Genomic DNA, 20,221 nt, shown 5'->3' with positions numbered 1-20,221 from the left:
TGCTTAACCCAGTGCTAAATATGAATTAAGAATCAATAAATACTTGTTGAATGAGTTAATAAATGAATAAAAGACTCAGATCTCATGGAAGATGAAACAAAAATATGTTGAAGATACTTAATACATTTTGAGGTCGTCTCTCAAAAACATGTTGAAATTCCCCCCAAAACTACTGTGGCTACTGAACTGTTTTGCTTATAGATGTTTCTGAATTCCAGTGTCCAAATGCCATTTTCTTTCCATTGTTCTGCCATGATTAATTTCTCATTAGAGTTCACAGTAGAGTCCACAGTATTTTCAGTCTAGGCAACGTCGTTAAAAATGTGTGGTTTTGAGGAATGACAATATATTTCCAGATTATGAACTCTTTGAAGTCCTTTGTTTATTCGACCAGAGTTTCTCGGTACCTCTTCTCTCCAGAAATCTGGTATATAACATTTTTTACTTTATTCTAGTCTGATTTCAAACTAAGAATTGGCCATTTCAATTTATTAACCCATTACACTATTCAACATTTATTATGTTAGATGCCACACCCTAAACTCAGCTCTAACCATATAGAGGTGATTGTAACTTGCCTTCTAGGAATGAACAGTCCAGAAGAGAAGAGAAAACTATAAATAAATAACTTTATTGTGTTATAATATATGTACTTACAGTGGTAGGTATACATTGACAACATGCCCATTAAGTTTAACTTAGTATCGATTCTTTAAACTTTAAATGTACACTTTCTTTCCTTTGTAGGTCCTTTTCCATGTGATATATGTGGTCGCCAGTTTAATGACACTGGAAATTTGAAACGCCATATAGAATGTACCCATGGTGGAAAGAGAAAATGGACTTGCTTTATCTGTGGAAAATCAGTACGAGAAAGGTGAGGAATTATCTACGCACCCAGAAAAACCCTGGTACTGTTATATACAAATAATTAACAAATATAGTTTAGAAGGATTAGGGTAATGCCAGATGTGAGATATTTGAATTTATGCTTTAATTTGAAATTTAAGGATATGCGAAGAAATTGTATAAAATGTTATAGAAGATGATATGAAATCAGGATTTTCAGGTTTAGATAGTGAATTTAACACAGGTCACATTTTATTTCTTTCTGGAACTCTAATAAAACTACATTAAAAGTTATTGATTGACTGATTTAAAAGATAGTAAGCTACAGAGACAGGGAGAACAGAAAGATGACAAGAACAACACAGATTTGGAAACTGGAAAGCAGATGAATCAGTGGTAACTGACTTAGCAGGTCTAAGAAACACAAATCCCAAGGTGGTGATGGAGAAATTGAGAACATAGTTTACATCAGAGAATCCACAGAAGGAATAGGAGTAGGCAGTATCAGATGCCTCTGGAACTAGAGTGAAGGGGAGGCAGAACAAGGAGCACTGGAGTAAAAACTTCTTTAGAAGTTCTATTCTTTGGATTTTCTTCTGACACCCACACAGGTCATTGCCGGTGGGCACCGACCCCTCTCCCAATTCAGCAGATAGCTGGACTGGACTATACCATGTTGTCCTATGATGAATGCTTTCTGAATTCTGGAAGCAGTGAGCCCCAGGCCTTATCCCTTCTGACCTCTTGGGTTTTAGATTTTATTCCCCCAGCAGTAGTTAGAAAACAATTCTCTGAAAATCTGAACAACCAAAGTGCAAATATATTCCCTAACAAATAGTACACCTAGATCACCTGCTGTGAAGTCATCAGGGCCCCCTCATGCTCTTTGACCATCCCATCCACTTTTTAGTCTACCACACTTAATCATGGACAGATAGAAGAATTAAAAAACAGAGAAAGAAAACCTTTAATGTAAAAGCTAGATTCCAACACAATCAGGAAGGGGAAAAAAAAACTTGAAGGAAACAGATTATCCAGAAAGATGAAAACTTCCAAAAAAAAGAAGATAAACAACTGTTATGGATATTCCATTGAAGATAAAGTTGAAGATAAAGAATCCATTACACAAGAACAGGATGCTATATAAAAGAGTCACATAACAAATCACGTTCAAAGTATGATAGACAAAATAAACAGCCTAATGGAAGGATTGAAGAATGAAGTTGAGGGAATCTCCCAAAAGGTAGAGCAAAAAGATACAGAAATGTAAAATAAGGATTAGAGCATTAGGGAACCAGTCAAGAGGTCTAGAAAGAAAGAACGAACAGCGAAAATAGCAAGGGAAAAAAAAATCATCACTGAATAATTCAAAATAATTTCCCAGAACTGAAGCACATGAGTTGCCAGACTGAAATTACTCATCAAATGCTTAGGACATTAGATGAAAATAAACCTACTCCAAGATATATTGCTGTGATATTTCAGAACACTGGGGACAAAGAGAAGCTTCTATATGCTTCTAATTTTCAGGGAAAAAAAGTTACATATGCTGAATTATGAATTAGAAGTACTTGGACCTCTCTCTGAACGGCAACACTAGAAATAAGATGATGCAGTTGTACTTTCAAAATTCTGAAAGAAAAGTATTTCCAGCTTAGAATTCAGTTCTTAGTTAAACTAACAATCAGACCTAAGGATCATAAAGACATTTTTCACGATACCAAAAAGGTAGTCTTTGATGTACTCTTTCTCATGAAGCAACTAAAAGGTATGCTTCACCAGAATGAGAAGGTAAACTGATGAAGAGGAAGATGAGGGCTACGGGAAATAGGAATTCTAATACTGGGGGGAGGCAACAGGAATTCATAGGAGGATGGTGAATGAGGTTTCCAAGTTGTCAGTTGTGCAACATGTGTGTGCAATGGGTAGTTAGCCCACACTCGTGGTAGTAGTGACCCATGACACGTTGGGGCTGGTCATTGCTGAGATCCCTGCTAGCATGTTTCCTCTTTTAAGAACTGGGAGTCAGAATGCTAGAGCAGGTCCAACCCAAAATATTTTTCTTTTAATTTAATGTGGTAAGAACTTTTAACATGAGATCTACCCTCTTAATAAGTGTTTAAGTGCATGATACAGTATTGTTAACTGTAGGCACGATGTTGTGCGGCAGACCTCTAGAATTTACTCATCTTGCATAACTGAAACTTCATACCTATTGAGTAGCAACTCCCCATCTCCTTGTCCCTGATTCTGATTCAAATTCTTATCTATACTCTGCCACTGTATGGCACGTGTATGCCAGTGAAGTTCCTATGATTATATTTACACCTTGCTGCTTGATTTGACTGAGGATATTTGTTTGATTTCACAGAAATGTTTTTTGACCTGTCCATGGGAATTAGAGATAGTTCATAGTAAGTTTGGAAGCAAAGTGTATACAGTAGCCTATTTACTTTGACTGTATGTATTTCTGTCAGACTTCTCGTACTTGATCCACTCTAGATTGTCAGATGCCCTGATTGTGGTGAACCTTACGTTTTCCGGTATTTATTCATGACTTTACCCACTGACATGCTGGAAAGGGATTTTGCTAGTGCTCAAGCAAGCTACAGCCAGACTTTGATACATAGACCCTATTCATTTTATCTCGTGGGCCCTTTAACTAATAGTGGCAATATTACTAGATTTGTACTTGCTACTCAGTTTTTCAAAAATATACAGTATATTGTTTAGTGATATATACTACTAGGTAGTAAAACAAAGAAGAGCGGGAATGGTTGACATACGTGGTTATCCCTGAGAGAACAGAGTAACGTGGAGGCATTCTAAGGTATAGCAATATTCTATGTCTTACTCTGCATGTAGATGTAATAATACTGTTCTTTAAACACTATTCATATTTTATATCCTTCAGCATATAAAAGTTCCATAATTTAAAAACATTAGAAATGCCACTTTCTTAAAATAACAAACTGATATCATGGTAAAATAGGAAAATCAGTATGCTATATTTATATGAAAACTTGTATTTATAGACTGGTAAATTATACTTTATTTTATGCCTTATATATTATTTTTATCTTAAAGGTCTTTCTATAAAAACAAAAAGCAGACAAACCAAAAACTAAAACAACCTTCCATCTTTTTACTTTCAATTACTTAATACATAGGGGTGCGAGGATAGTTTTAGGAATGTTTTCCCCAAAGCTGGGTACACCTGCAAGCCCCGGGGTCAAGTGTTGCTGGGCCTTGTAGAAGAGCACCATCTACTGGCATAGATGAGGCATTAACAAATGAGCCAGGTCAAGTTATCCTTGCAAAATAAGCTACATTAGGCTTTGTTTTTATGACTAAACTAGTTTTGTCTGCTCAGGGAATTTTCAAGGCTGGTCTCTGTTTTTTATTTTAACAAACCCATATCGTGTCAGTAGGGCTGGAGGCTTTAGAAATGGCAATAATTGTCTTCTTTATATTATTTCCCTTCTTCACATTGGCATCTGGAAGTCACAAACACCTGTGAAGATTTCCTTGGCTTAAAACATTCTTTTAATAGATACTGAGCACAATTTGAAAGGAATAGTACTGATAAACTGGATTCCTTCTATATTATTAAATTCTCTCCACTAAAATTCACATCAGTTTTACTTAATTTAGTAGTGACAGTTGAGCATTTTCCATTCTACTTCTTGAAAGTTGCTTAAGCTATATAGTTAAATCTTTGAGCAAACCAATGGCAAAGGAAGGCAAAGTTAATTTTTTTTTTTAAAGAAGAGAGACAAAACAAGCATGATTATGTGTTCGTGAGACTAATTCAATAAAAAGCAAAAATACTGTTGGAGAAAGGGAGAATTGCCATATATCTTTAGCTTGAACACCTTTCTAGTAAGCTTTCTAGAAATCTATGTTTAATATAAATATTGGTATTAAAAAAACTTAAGATAAATGTGTATTTTTAAAATACAGGACTACTTTGAAAGAACATTTGAGAATCCATAGTGGAGAAAAACCTCATCTTTGTAGTATTTGTGGACAAAGTTTTCGTCATGGAAGTTCATACAGGTAAGTCAAGCCATTTTTTCTCTGTATTAAGTAAGATAAATTATGTCTCTTTTAATTCTCTATTTTCTTATCACTGCATTAGTTCATTGGTGAATTAAAACATTTTCTAGTACTCGTGGTAAACAAAATTATGCAAAAAACTCTACTTACAAACTTTTCCCTCTACCTTACAGCTTTTAATATTGTTTTCATTCTGTAGTACAAAATATTAAATAATTTCTTCATCACCAAGTTTGCTAGATGCTTTACTGTCTGAGTCGCTGTCATTTAAATGTTTATTTCATTACTTAATCTTTGAATTAAATTCATTAAAGCTCTGATGTTCTAATCTCAATGCATTTTGTCACTCTTGGCTATCAAAGAAATGGTGTGAAATATGGCAAAATTGAAAACTGTAGGATTATCAGTTTTGGAAAGTCTTTTGTGTATTATTTGTAACCTGTATAATTGTTTTTATAGCTGAATTCCTGACCACATTTGCAGTTTGTGAAAAGTTGGCTTTTTCCTGAATAAATAATAGGTGACTACCTACTGTGAGATATATGTACATTTTAAATTTTTATTAATGCTCCTAAGATTTTTAATCATAAGGCTTTAATTTTTATACTTCCATTTATTATTTACCTCTTTTTCATTTTAAACAGAATGTGCCCCCTTTAGATGTAGTTCAGTCAATTTTGCTGGTTATAGTTATGGAATCAACACCTGTTTTGGCAACTTGAGAGCTTGTTTGGAGGTTCTAGCAGGGGAGTGCAGCTACTTGTATACCCTTGACCGAAGAACGGTCCTCCTCTATCGGGGAAGGTCGTCCTCTTCAACTGATCGCGCAGCTTCGGGAGAGACGCACATGGAGCAGTGAGGGAGGAAGGGGACACCCGCCTGGCCAGGCAGATCAGCCGAATCAACCCTGGCGATCAGTGGGGTGACAGATGTCGCAGCCAGATCGCCCTCACATCGTGTTTCGGCAACTTGAATGGGAAAGCTATTCATTTCACTAGGGTATATATAGATGGAGGATTATGGGGATACGAATAATTCAAGTTAAATGAATTTGAATAGTTTAAACCTTTATAATCTGTCTTTGGGTGACTATAAAACGAACCGGACTTTGGTTAGTGTGAAGAAAAGTAGCAAATGTAACTGTCAGCAAGTTGATTACTTATAAAATTTACTTAATTCTCATACATCAATTTAGAAGTGGTATCCATCATCCAGGACAGGATTCTTAATTATTTGCTGTATCATATGTTTTTTTCTTTTTTTTTTTCATGAAATTTATTGTCAAATTGGTTTCCATACATGTATCATATGTTTAAGTCACTTACCTTATTTGTCTAATTCCTTCCGACTCATTCCTACTTTTGCTATCTCTGAAACTCCACCAGCAGACAGATAACAACCCTAGACATTTAGTACATTCTAAAAAGTCAGGAAGGAATGCCATCCAGACATAGTGTATATGCACACTTTGAAGTGCTTTTGTGAAAGAGGTGAGTAGCAACCCTGGAGTAAGGTAGTGAAAAGAGTGGGAAAGACGGAACGTTAGATGTAGAGCACATAATGTATGAGGGTGGCTGAGTAAACAGCCCAATTTCCCTTACTTAATCAAGATTTTCCCTTTGGTGGCACCAGCTTTTATGCTCTTCAATTTCTTTCTTTATAGACTTCATTTACGAGTACATCATGATGATAAACGATATGAGTGTGACGAATGCGGGAAAACATTTATTCGTCATGACCACCTTACAAAGCACAAAAAAATACATTCGGGTAAGGTGTATTTTGTAATGATGGTTACAAAATCCTTTAAAAAAGCACCTGAATAGGACATACTACATCACGTTTATGTTGGCTATAATTTTAATAGTTTTAGTAATATATATGCTGGTCACCCCATCAATAATGCTGGTTCTGAAAACTTTCTTTTAAAACATCTGAAAGGGACATAATTTTATGACATGTTTTTGTTCACTGCAATTTTAATAATCCGGTTGCCTTTTATGCCTACAGACTATATTTTGAAATTTGTTTTAATCAAGTTCTCAAAATTTGCACAATGCATATTATGTGGATATGTGCAGTAATTGGTATTGGCATTTCTATAAAGAGAGATGCCAAGATAACATTTTTCATTTTTATTGGATTTGAAAGAAGTTAGCAAAACAGATGGTTGAAGAGAAATGATTATAATTGGGTGTTAACATTAATGTAATAGTGAATTTTTGAAACCCTGTCTTTGGAAAAGAGTACCTTAATAGTCCTGATCAATTTCAGATCTTTATACTGTATTTATAATTTTTATATTCTGGGGCTTTCTTTCATATTTTCTTCTCTGATTGATGTTCAGAAAGAGCTAAGAGAGCCAACTCTGTGAGTACAATAATTGGAAAGAGCCATCTCTATAAGCACAGTAGAACAGGTGCTTATTATTATTTTAAACAATCTAAATATGAAGTATGCAACACATGTAATTACTTTCTTAAATGATCCCAATCAGGGGCACCTGGGTGGCTCGGTCTGTTAAACGTCTGACTTCGGCTCAGGTCATGATCTACTGCTCGTGAGTTCGAGCCCTGCGTCGGGTTCTGTGCTGACAGCTCAGAGCCTGGAGCCTGTTTCAGATTCTGTGTCTCCCTCTGTCTCTGATCCTCCCCCGTTCATGCTCTGTCTCTCTGTCTCAAAAATAAACGTTAAAAAAAAAAATTAAAAAACAATCCCAATGAGGTTACAAGTTGCAGTTGTTATCAACTGTTATCAACTTTTAAGAGATGCTAACAGTTTGATGACTTTTTCACTGGAATTATGCATTTTCATTTTTAGGAGGAAGATTCTAACTCCTAATTCTAGAGATCACATGCCTTAATTGCATACTGGATTAAGTTAAGAGTGATTTTTAAAGTGCAAGCCTTTATAACTGAATATTAGAGATGAGAAATGGGACTCATCTAGAATTTTCCTTCATATTTGCATTTTAGCTCATTGCAAATGTGTGAAATCCCCACAGATGAAAAATATTTTTTTAAAAAAGTACAAAAATCTGAAAATGTTCAGGTCCTTTTTATAAACAGTAAAACAGCCTTATCTTGATTCAGTGTGTTTTCATTTGAAGTGTTTGACATCTAGACTTATATATTCCTAAAAAATTCCTGAGTTTTGAAGTCATTTCATTTATCTTGCTCCGTTACATTGAGAGGTAAGATTTGAAGTCTTCAGCAAAAAGGCTATTCATTCCTTCTCCAGGTCGGGAAAAGGATTCACATCCGTGAAAAAAAGCATAGATTCATTGAAGAAAGGTACTTTAGTAAGGAATATAAAGCAGATAGCCCAGAATAAAGGGTGGCTTTACTTTTCTGGTTGATTTCCTATCATATTATCCTGTTGTTTGATCATCTGTTTTGGGGGGAACACTGAAGTGCATATTATAATCAAACTATTTGGGTCTTTAAGGTGAGAAGGCTCATCAGTGTGAAGAATGTGGAAAATGTTTTGGTCGTAGGGATCATCTCACTGTTCATTACAAAAGTGTACACCTGGGAGAGAAAGTATGGCAAAAGTAAGTGAAAAAGCAATTTCTCATAATTACTGCATTGGATAAGTGTAGTTTGGGTGAGAGTTATAACTGGTCTCATAGTTTATTTTGTTTAATTGAGGATAGGTTAACTAGCTCTTTTTTTCTAGCTTCTGTAGCTTCTCTGTTGACCCAAAGAAATTGAAGGAAATATTGTTGTTTACTTGTTTTCAGTTGACTCAAGGCTAGGAGGTAGTAGATATTGAAGTTAATAACTAGTACAGTCTTGGCATTCTTTGGGCATTTCATTTATCTTTGGTTGCTGTGGCTCTTAGCAAAAAATAGAAATGTGCTGCCTATATACTATACTTAAAAAGAGTTACTGCTGGAAATGTTTCTAGTCAGAATTTAGATTTCTAATCACACCAAGCAGTTAAAATGGTATTTTCTTTGGGGGGCGGTGCCTGGGTGGCTCAGTCCGTTGAACTTCCGACTCTAGGTTTTGGCTCAGGTCATGATTTCACGGTTCGTGGGATTGAGCCCCGTGTTGGACTCTGTGCTGGCTGTGTGAAGTCTGCTTGGGATTCTTTCTCTCCTTCTCTCTCTACCTGTCCCCCTCCTCTCAAAATAAAGAAATTTTAAAAATAAATAAATTAAATTAAATGGTATTTTATTTGAAGGAGGCATGTGCTGTCCTGAACACCAACTTTTAAAAAAAATTTCAATATACTTAACATACAGTATTATAGTAGTTTCAGATGTATTCAACAATTCTGTACATTACTCAATGCTCATCACGATAACTGTACTCTTAAATCCCTTCATCTATTTTACCTACGCCCTGCCCACTTCTCTCAGGTAACTTAGTTTATTTCCTAAAAGTCTTTTTTCGCTTGTCTCCTTTTTTCTTTAGAACACCAGCTTTTTAAGCAATTTAGATATTCAGGGTTAACTGAGATTAGTTGTTGAGTGTGTTATGTTCAGAGAATCCATGTTCTTGGACTAGGTGTTTGACACAAATGCTAAATAATGCACATGGTCTAAGGTGCCAAGAAACTGTAGTTGTAGTTTAATAGCACTGATCGTGATCAACAAAATATATATAGTACCTTTAAATGTAGTAAGTGACAGAACACTTTGAAGAAAAGTAGGAAGTGTTGATTTCTGTCCATTTTCTTACATTTTCATATACTGGTTTATTGTTTCTTTCACTGATTTTGTTCAGTGATTCACTCACTGAATCAATGTATTCATGGTAGTCATTGAATTCTTGTATTCATTAGATAATAGGAATGCTGCCAAGGGCTGGGATAGAAAGATATACATGATTCTGTATAGAAAAGAAAATAAGAATTTCAACATATTGTTTGAATAGGTAGAAAATAGACTGAACTGCATACTCACTTGCTTCAGAAATTCTGTTAACTTTTTCTCAACCCCTTTATACCCTTAAAAATTATTCAGTATCTCAGGAGCTCTTGTTATAGAAATAATAATATAAAAAATTATTATTGTTTAAGTAAACTCTACAAATCATATTAGAAATTCAGTTGATAAAAATGAAGACCTTGTTCATTAATTCACTTGAAAATCGTAATATACCCATCACATGCTCACATAAAAAGCAATTTTGTGAAAAATAGCAACTTTATAAAACAAATTAAAAATATTAAAGGAGGGGCATGTTTGGCATTTTTGTGTATCTCTCTAATGCTTTAATAGAATATAGCTGGAGTATTGTATCTGCTGCCATGTGTTATTTTGTTTGAAGTAAATGAAGAAAATCTAGCCTCACTCTATACATCGTTGGTAAAAGGTGGGGTACTGTGATAGCAGTAATCTTAGATAATTGTGGATATTAGTCTTTGCTGCTATACCCAAACTAAGGAAGTGGTAGTTTCTTAAAGGTAGTTGCAAGGTGAAATCTGAAACAAAATTAATGAAGTTTTTGTACTCTGTTACACTCAGCCTATTGGTCTTGTACTTGAATGATTTTTTTGTACCTACGCACAAATTGTAATACATTTGTCCTTTGGAAAACATGGGTTCACTAAATTATGGCAATTTTCTAAATGTAAGCACATTTCACAGTACAGGATCAACAAATCACATGTGTTAATATTGCCTCCAATCTCTCAGAAAGGAGTATTGGGAAGCTGTCAAGATCACAAGGGCAGGTGCAAGTTTTCCAAAATTTTTATACTAGCTTGAAAGCTCAGACTTTATCATTGCTGACAAATATTGTCATTTTTTCCCTTGATGTGACAGGTTTCCTTCCTTTAATTTTCATGAAAATATCTGGCAAAAACTCAAGTCTGTAACTGTGGTCTGTCTTTCATTCTTTCAAGTAAAATGGTATTTCATGAAGAAAGTGGCTACTTCAGCTCACAACTCGGATTCACAAGTGCTTTGCTTTGAGACAACCATTATGCTTTGGTATGCCGTAGAAGTGCTTCTTGTGTCCTTCCCATTTCATCACAAAAAAACATTAAAAAGGCCACACTCAGAAAGGTTGAAAGTTAGTAAAATTATAATTTAGCCCCTTTCCCACTTTTTTTTTTTTTTTTTTTTCCTGTGATCGCATGGTGGTAAAGAGCACAATGACTGTTAGTACATTTTGGTACCACTCCCTTGTTTGGAACTGAGGTACCAGCACTTTTATCCACCATTTCTTTTGTATGTGTCATTAGTGTAAATGTCTACATAATGAGAAAGGAACATAAATGTTAAGGTATTATTTTGAAAATAACTTTGATCTTATAAACCCTATGAAAGAGTTTTGGGATTCCCTCCCTGCCACAAGAGCCTGCGGACCTGTCTGCTGGCCTAGATAATTATGGAACCAGAACCTGTAGGCTCCACTTTCTACGAGGGCTGGCTAATGGTGGATCTAGAATACGGAGCCTTACATATCATTTTATGGAACCAATACTTATTCCTATGTGATAAAAAGCCATTGAAAATTTTAAATGAGGGGCACCTGGGTGGCTCAGTCGATTGAGTGTTGGACTTCAACTCAGGTCATGATCTCATTGGTTCATGGGTTCGAGCCCTACCTCGGTCTCTGTGCTGACAGCTCAGAGCCTGGAGCCTGCTTTGGAGTCTGTGTCTCCTCTCTCTGACCCTCCACTGCTCGTGCTCTGTTTTTCCCTCTCTCTCTCAAAAATAAATACACATTAAAAAAAAACTTTTTTAAATAAAGGAAAATTTTAAACAAGAAGGTGACACAGTTGGATTTCTTTTGGGGTAGATTACTCTTATTGATGGGTGGAGGCTGGATTTGTGGTGGATAAATTAAGACAAGTAAATCAGCCAGTTAGAAGGCTGTTAGAATTTAGGAAAAAGATGGTGAGGGCCTAAACTAGGGAATAGAATTAGTAATAAACAGTAGCAGATACTTATTTGAAAAATACTTAGTTTTTTTAATTGAAAGAATGGTAGCAGTCATGGATAATTCCTGTTTTCAAGGAATTCCTGTTTTCAAGTGGGTGGTTGATAAACCAGCCATTGAGATAGAGAATACAGAAGTTGGACTAAATTTACAGAAGGAGACAATGAATTGTTTGGTGTGTATTGAGTTTGAGATGCCTAATAGAAACTCAAACATAAAATGTGACAGGTAAATAGAAGTCTAAATCTCAGAAGTGAAGTCTGAGCGTTTATCAAGATTTATATGTGAATATGTAAAAGCAGATTATCCAAGGAAAGAATGTGGGGAGTGATGAAGGTTAGCACCCCTCCTCCCACCCATTATTTTATAATGTTTCTTCTTCCCTTCTATAGATCTAAATTTCTTAGCCACAACACTATAGGCATTTGGGGCCAGATAATTATCTTTGTTGGGGAGCTGCCCTGTGTAGTGTAGGTTTATTCATCAGTATTCCTGGCTTCTATCCACTAGATGGCAGTAGCACCGACTTACCTCCAGTTGTGAAAAAACGAAAATGTCTTCAGACATTACTAAATGCCCCACGGGGACAAAATTGCCCCAAGTTGGGTACCACTGCTTCTTTCTGTATGTGCCTATGGTGACCCTGTTTATATCTCTATTTGTATTTACTAGGGATATGAATGGAATAGGACAAACCAAGTATGTTGGTTACAGGTCTTTTGCTAAGTTTATCAGTGACACTCCGTTATCTTTAAAAAAAAAATTTTTTTTTAAACTTTTTGTGTTGTTTTGTTTTTGTTTTTTGGGACACGCAGAGAGACAAAGTGCGAGCAGGGGTGGGGGCAGAGAGAGAGGGAGACACAGAATCCAAAGCAGGCTCCAGGCTCTGAGCTGTCAGCACAGAGCCCAGTGCAGGGCTCGAACCCATGAATGCGAGATCGTGACCTGAGCCAAAGTTGGATGTTAACTGACTGAGCCACCCAGGCACCCCTCCCATTATCTTTCTAAATGTTTGTTTCATCAGGTAGAAGTAAGTTTCTAGAAGACAGGACCTTGCATAGAGTTTTTGTAGCCACTCTTTAAATGTTGAGTTGAATGAATTGAAAAGTGTGAATAGCATTTGAAATGTTAGGCATACTATTGCTATTGAATATTGTAACAATATGCTAAATATTCCAGTAAAACCAAGATGTTAAGAGCAAACTGTCTTACAGAACATTATAGTAGCCTCTGTTTGAGTTAATTATTTTGCCATGTGTTCAATTAGATATAAATTACTTCCAGGGTGAGATGATAGACTTTTAATAACTATAACTTAAATGATAATCATTTTACACATATCTTAATCCTCACAATTAAATTGGAGTCTAGGATTGTTTAACTCACAAAGCGTATTCTTAGGCACTACACTTTACTGCCTGATAAGTTAGGTTTTGAGTAATTTGCAGCTTTTTATGTCTATTAATTCGTAATAAAAATAAAAGGACTGGTATCTCATTCTTTTTTGATTTAGGTATAAAATTTATTTTTAAGTTCAAGTTTATGATACTTATTATATTTGTTATAAAGTGAACCAGTTTGGAGCAGTGTCACCTTTTTGATGAATGAACATTTTTGAGAGTACTGCAGTTTTTTTTCAGTCAGACTTAGCGTCTATTTTTTAAATTAAGGTATGCTTTACAGACAGAAAAATGTTTTTTTTTAGTCTGTAGTTTTGCACATTTTGATAAATGCATGCAGTCATGTAATCATTACCACAGTCAAGATATGGAATAGTTCTATCACCCCTAAATTACCACTACACCGCTTTGTTCAACTCCTTTTTTCTTCCTTTAGCTCATCATTGATCTGTTTCTGTCCTAGTAATTTTTCCTTTGATATTTTTAATAGCAAATAATAATAATACAGAAGTTCAGTGATTTAAATCTTAAAAGAAAGGGGTTTAAAGTTAAAAGTCGAAGGACCTCTTTGTATAGATTCGTTCACTGAATATAACTGGAGGAGGAAGAACCAGAGGTAAGGTTGGTACATTTTTTTTTAATTTAATTTTAATGTTTACTTACTTTTGAGAAAGAGAAAATGAACGAGTGGGGAGGGGCAGAGAAAGAGGGAGACAGGATCTGAGCAGGCTCTGCACTGACCGCACGGAGCCCAATGTGGGGCTCAAACTCACGGACCCTGAGATCATGACCTGAGCCGAAGTCAGACGCTTAACCGACTGAGCCACCAGTTTGGTACTTTAAAAGTAATTCCACATTCCTTTGGAGTTCTATGCTTTATTAATGTGAGAATTCTATGTATAATTTTTGTACATGATGTAACATATTTTTATTGTGTTATTAAAGTTATATTGAAAACTCAACCCTTTTTATTTTTCTTAGATACAAAGCAACGTTTCATCAATGTGATGTTTGTAAGAAAATTTTTAAAGGCAAATCAAGTCTGGAAATGCATTTTCGGACGCATTCAGGTAAAAGTTAATAGGTACTTTACATATATCTTTGTGTAATTATTCAGGATAAAATATGGACATTTAAATTTTGTTGTTCTTGGTTAAATTTTTTGCCTTTTCCCCGTACGATTTTTATTTATTATGTTAAAGGTGATGTCATGAATGAACAATATTCTGCACTTTGATTCTCTGTAAGCTTCAGTACTTTTGAATATTATTTTGTAGAATTTGGGAAAATTTTTTCCCATAGGGAATTTACTCAACTTCTAGCTCTAATTTTCCCCTTTTCTGGAGGTTTTTGGTTCTTCTATATCTGTAACTCTCAGAAGACATTTCTTTTTTTTTGTCTTTTAAAACAAAAAATCGGTATGATTTGATTGTCTTGCTTACCAAGTTACTGTTGTATACTTTCCTTTTCACTTAGTGAGTTGTGATTTATAGGTAGTTATAGTAGAATGATTTGCTTCAGCTGCTTCCCAGAAGATATCATTTCCTAAATCTTTTTTCCCCCTTGGTAATGCTACCATATTTTGCAATACAGACTATGTTGGATTCTTTCTTATACGTTGTCTTACTCCTTGTTTGACTTCCCACATAAATTGACAATTTTTAAAGCTTTCCTTTTTAAAAAAGGAACTTACTTATGCATTTATGGCTGCTTTGTTTTATATTTATTTGGATTTTGTCAAGCTACTGTTGTAGAAGAGAAAAATAACTGATTTCATAAATATCAGAATGAGAAATAACAATTTGGGCAATTTCAATAGCAAAGAATTGTAGTAAAGAATTTATTACTTATAAAGTGCTGCTGTTAAAAAAATTTACGGCTCCCTACAAAAGAAAAAGTCACAATTTGGGGATACATAAGTAGGACAAAATGAGGAAACTATACTAATGATATCTTCCATATTAGTTATTAATAACAAACTTAATAAACTCATGATTTAAAAGAAATGATGAACTTACAGAAAGTTAATTCAACCATTGATGATTTAAGAATTATAAAACTGCAGGAATTATTTTAGAGGAGAAACTTATATAATAAGGACTGGCTTTATAATTGCATGAAGTTTTTTGAAAACATTCACTTATAGTAATTTGTCGATGACCAATGATAATGTAGAATTTCCATTTCTGAATATCTTGGTTGGAATTTGGGACAAGTCGTTCTCACGTTGAAAACTGAGGACGTGAGGGGCGCCTGGGTGGTTCAGTCGGTTAAGCGTCAACTTCGCCTCAGGTCATGATCTCACAGTTTTGTGAGTTTGAGCCCCGCGTCGGGCTCTGTGCTGACAGCTCAGAGCCTGGAGCCTGTTTCAGAGTCTGTGTCTGCCTCTGTCTCTCTGCCCCTACTCTGCTCGTGCTGTCTCTCTTTCAAAAATAGTATGAAGACTGCTTGGAATTTTCACTTTTTAAATAGAGTATGAGCTCTATTATAGAATAAGACAAAGATTATGGCAGTTATGAAATGAGAATGAGAAATCACCTAAAGCAGAGGTCAGCAAACTTTTTTGGTAGAGGGCTAGATAATAAATATTTAAGGCTTTGTGGGCCAGACAGCCTCTCTCATAACCACTCAACTGTGCTTTTGTTGCATGGAAGCAACTATAGCCATGTAGGTTCAAATTAACATGACCGCATTCCAGTAAAATTTTATTTGCAGAAACAGGCAAGAGGCTATGTGTGGCTTTTGGGCTATAGTTTGCCAGCTCTTAATCTAAAGTGATCAGAAGGCTACCCAGACAGGACTTCACAGTGTGGCTGTTCCATGAACTGGTTGCCATGTTCCCAAGTCCATTCCTGATATTTATAGGTCCAGAAAATCATTTTTACATCTGTACACAAAGATTATAAGTATTCTTAGGAGTTCTTCATAATTACCATTGGAAATAGATTCACCAGAATGTCAGATTATTATTAACCCTGTAGAAAATGAAGAGTGTACTGGCCAAGGTATCCTTTTTCTCTAATCAAGGAAGTAGAGTTGCTAAATTTGTTGATTAGAAAAACTACTAAATGTAGTTCTAGACTAAGGTAGTAACTTTATGGAATAGTTTCTCAAGGAAATGGTGAGGGATACTGAGTCATCTTTACCCATGTAAAGATGGGTGTCTCTTTTGGGACCAGAATAATTTTGCTCCCCAGATTATTTTTCCCTAGCCGGGATGCCTTTAGTACATTATCTAAATTGCTAAATTCTTATTTTTCGAATCCCCTTAACTAGACTCCATGTAGACATTTTTGTATTAGTATATTCTTTCTCTAGACAAGGTGTAACTAATGGATTGGTTCCAGTTTTCGACAGGTCAGTACACTTAATTGGTTCAAATGAGTAGATATGATTAGTGCCTATTCCCAAACTTGCAAATAGTAGATGCTTAATAAATATTTGTTGAATGAATTAGAGAAATTGGTTGGAATACAGATGTAAGATTTTCTTCTGTAAAGGGCTTATTCTCATCCATTATGTGTTTTGTTTGTTGTAATTCTCAGAGTAGTGATAACATCTGTTCTTCAGCAGTAGGCTTGTTGAAATGTAGTGCATTTATTTTAAACAGGCATTAAGGCTGATAAATTTAGGACTTGACTTTAGAGTTGGCAGAATTTTTTTTTTTAATGTTCATTTTTGAGAGAGAGAGTGTGAGCATGGGAGGGACAGAGGTGGGGGGGATACAGAATCTGAAGCAGGCTCCAGACTCCAGCTGTCAGCACAAAGCCCAACACGGGGCTTGAGCCCATGAACCGTGAGATCAGGACCTGAGCCAAAGTTGGGACGCTTAACCGACTGAGCCACCCAGGTGCCCCTAGACTTGGCAGAATTGTTTACGCTGTATGTAAAGTATCCAAAATTTAATGAACTGCTCAATGAATTTTTGTAAATGAATACATCCACGTAACCACCACTCAGATTGGTATATAGGACAGTACCAGAATTGCAGAAGTATCCTCTCTGGCTGCAAGGAGTAACCTCCTTGCAAAATAATCATTATTGTGACTTATATCACCACTAATTAGTTTTGCCTGTTTGAACTTCATATGAATGGAATCATATAGTATGTACTCTTTTTTGTCTGGTTTATTTCACTCAGTATGATGTCCATGAGATTCATCCATGGAAGTGGTTTGTTTCTTTTCATTTTCATATGAATATACCACACAATTTATTTATCCCTTGAACTTTAATGGACATTTGGTTTGTATTTACTTGGATCTATTATGAATAAAGCTGCTTTGGAAATTCCTGTTCATGATTTTTCATACACAAATGCATTTATTTCTCTTGTGTATATGCCCGGCCATGGGATTGTTAGCCGATAGGATGCGTATGTTCTACTTAGTAGACACTACCGAACAGTTTTCCAAGGTAATTGTGCCAACTTGTAGTCCTACCAGTAAGTATATGGCTTATGAGAATTCCAGTTGCTCCAGGTTTTCACCAACACTTGATACTGCCTTTTTTTAAAAGTTATTCTGATGAATATGTAGCACTGTCTCAATGTGGCTTTAATTTAATTTGCATCTTTGTGGTAAGTAATGATATTGAGCACCTTCCCATATACGTATTGGTCATTTGAATATCCTCTTTCATGGAGCACCTGATTAATTATTTTGCTGATTTTCTTAAACTGGATTGTCTGTCTTTTTTTTTTTTAATGTTTGTTTATTTTTGAGAGAGAGACACAGAGCGTGAGCAGGGAAGGAGCAGAGAGAGAGGGAGTTACAGAATCTGAAGCAGGCTCCAGTCTCTGAGCTGTCAGCACAGAGCCTGACACAGGGCTTGAACTCACAAACTGTAAGATCATGACCTGAGACAAAGTCGGACATTTAACTGACTGAGCCATCCAGGCGCTCCTGTCTTTTTCTAATTGATTTATTATAAGAGTTCTAGCTATATTCTGGAGATGAGTCCGTTGTTGGATATCTAAATTTCAGATATATTACGCTCTGTGACTTGCCTCTGAGCTCTAGTAATGGTGTCTTTCAGTGACTGAAGTTTCTGAGTTTTATGTAAGTCACATATCAGGTTGTTTTTGTTTTTTCGTTTTTGGGTTTTTTTTTTCCTTCTGGTTAGGTTCTTGCTATATCCTTTTTAAGAAACTTTTGCCTATTCCCAGGTCGTTAATATTTCTGTTGCCTTCTATTTTAACTTACATATTTAGATTATGAACCTTCTCTAATTTACTTGTTTCTTCTTAGGTTGTTAGGTAAAGATCAAAGTTCTTTTTTCACTTGTTTTCCTTTTATTTATTTTTTTCTTTTTACATGTGGCTTTCTATAACCAAGAACCATTTATTGGAAAGATTATCCATTCTTTATAGCATTTCATTGGCATATTTGTTTTAAATTAAATGATGCTGTGTGTGTGGTTTGTCTCTGGGCTCTGTTCTTTATACTGCATTGTCTGTATATCCTTGCTCCATTGTTGCTGTACCACTTAAATTGTTATGGCTTTTGATATCTGGTGATGTAACTTACCCAACTTTGTTCTGTTTTGGTGTCTTTGTTAGTCTTGTTCCTTTATGTTTTTAGATAGATTTTGAAACAACTTAATTAATTTCTAAACATAAAAATCTGCTGGGAATTTTATTGGAATGTCAGTGAATACATAGTCAGTTTTTTCCTAATTGATTATCTCTATTATATTGAATCATCAATCCATGAACAATCCCTACCCTAACTTAAGTCCTTTTACTTTTCTTGATATTGTAGTTTTGGGGGGTACCTGGCTGGCTCAGCCGGTGGAGCATCAACTCTTGATCTCGGGGTCATGACTTCAAGCCCCACATTGAGTGTGGAGCCTACTTAAAAAAAAAAAAAAAAAAAAAAAAAAAAATGTTACAGTTTTTAGTGAAGATATCTTAAACATCTTCATGAGATTTATATATAGATGTTTGATGTTTTTGTACAAAATTATAAATTGTATTTATTTGTATTTGTTTTTGATGTATAGAAATGCAGTTGAGTTGGTATATTGACTTTTTATGCAATGACTTTGCTATAGTTTAAGTTCTTTGGATTTTCCAAGGATACAAGCTGGCCATCTGTGAATAGTGACAATTTAATTTCTCCCTTTCTGAATCCTTTTCTCTCCCTCTCTGCCTTATTGCTTTGGTTGACATCATCAGTGGTGTATGAATAGAAATACTGATAGTGGACGTCCTTGTCTTATTCTCAATCTCCAGGGAAAAGCTTTCAGTATTTCATAATTAAATATGATGTTTTCTGTATATTTTGTAGATACTGTTTAACAGGTAAACAAATTACCATCTATCCACGGGCACCAGGGTGGCTCAGTCGGTTAAGGGTCCGACTGGCTCAGGTCATGATCTTGGGGTTCATGAATTTGAGCCCCACATCGGGCTCACTGCTGTCAGCCTGTCAGTGCAGAGCCCACTTTGGATCCACTGTCCCCTTCTCTGTGCCTCTCCCCTGTGTAGGCTTTCCCCCAAATAGATAAATGTTAAAAAAAGAAATTACCATCTATTCCTGATTTATTTACAGTGTCATGGATAGGTGTTAGATTTTTTCCTATATTTATTGAGGTGATCAGATCTTTTTCCTTTGTTAATGTGACAAATTACATTGATTGATTTTTTTAATATTAAATCTTACATTCCTGAAATAAACACAGATTGGTCGTGTATTATCCTGTTACTATATAGTTGAATTTAATTTGCTTATATTTTGTTTCTTTTTTTCTTTTTGGCTATGTTGTTTAGACATACTCCTTTTTTTCCCCTCATAATATCGCTGACAGGTTTCGTTATTATGACTCTGCTGGCATTAAAAAAATAATTTGAGAAATAATACATCTTTTTAAATGAAGTGGATGAGTTTATGTAAAGTTGGCATTATTTCCTCATTAGTATTTGGAGGAATTCACTGATAAATCCCTCTGAACTTATTTTCTATGAAGAGATTTAAGTCAGAGATTCTTGGGGTGCCTGGGTGGCTCAGTTGG

The 20,221-nt window shown here is 35.3% G+C and overlaps 1 protein-coding gene across 1 annotated transcript in view; it reads left to right on the top strand.

Moving 5' to 3' along the window:
- Positions 1-20,221, top strand: part of ZBTB41 (zinc finger and BTB domain containing 41) — a 47,228-nt gene that overhangs the window by 16,182 nt on the left and 10,825 nt on the right. Inside the window, exons 6-10 of the mRNA XM_007096104.2 lie at positions 748-877; positions 4,813-4,908; positions 6,572-6,678; positions 8,356-8,461; positions 14,189-14,277. Of these exons, the coding sequence (XP_007096166.1) occupies positions 748-877; positions 4,813-4,908; positions 6,572-6,678; positions 8,356-8,461; positions 14,189-14,277 (528 nt within the window). The remainder of the gene's footprint in view (positions 1-747; positions 878-4,812; positions 4,909-6,571; positions 6,679-8,355; positions 8,462-14,188; positions 14,278-20,221) is intronic.

Source organism: Panthera tigris, chromosome F3 (assembly GCF_018350195.1).
Source record: "Panthera tigris isolate Pti1 chromosome F3, P.tigris_Pti1_mat1.1, whole genome shotgun sequence".
NCBI lineage: Eukaryota > Metazoa > Chordata > Mammalia > Carnivora > Felidae > Panthera > Panthera tigris.
Note: the sequence above shows the minus strand (reverse complement) of the source record. Positions and strands in the feature narration are given on the sequence as shown.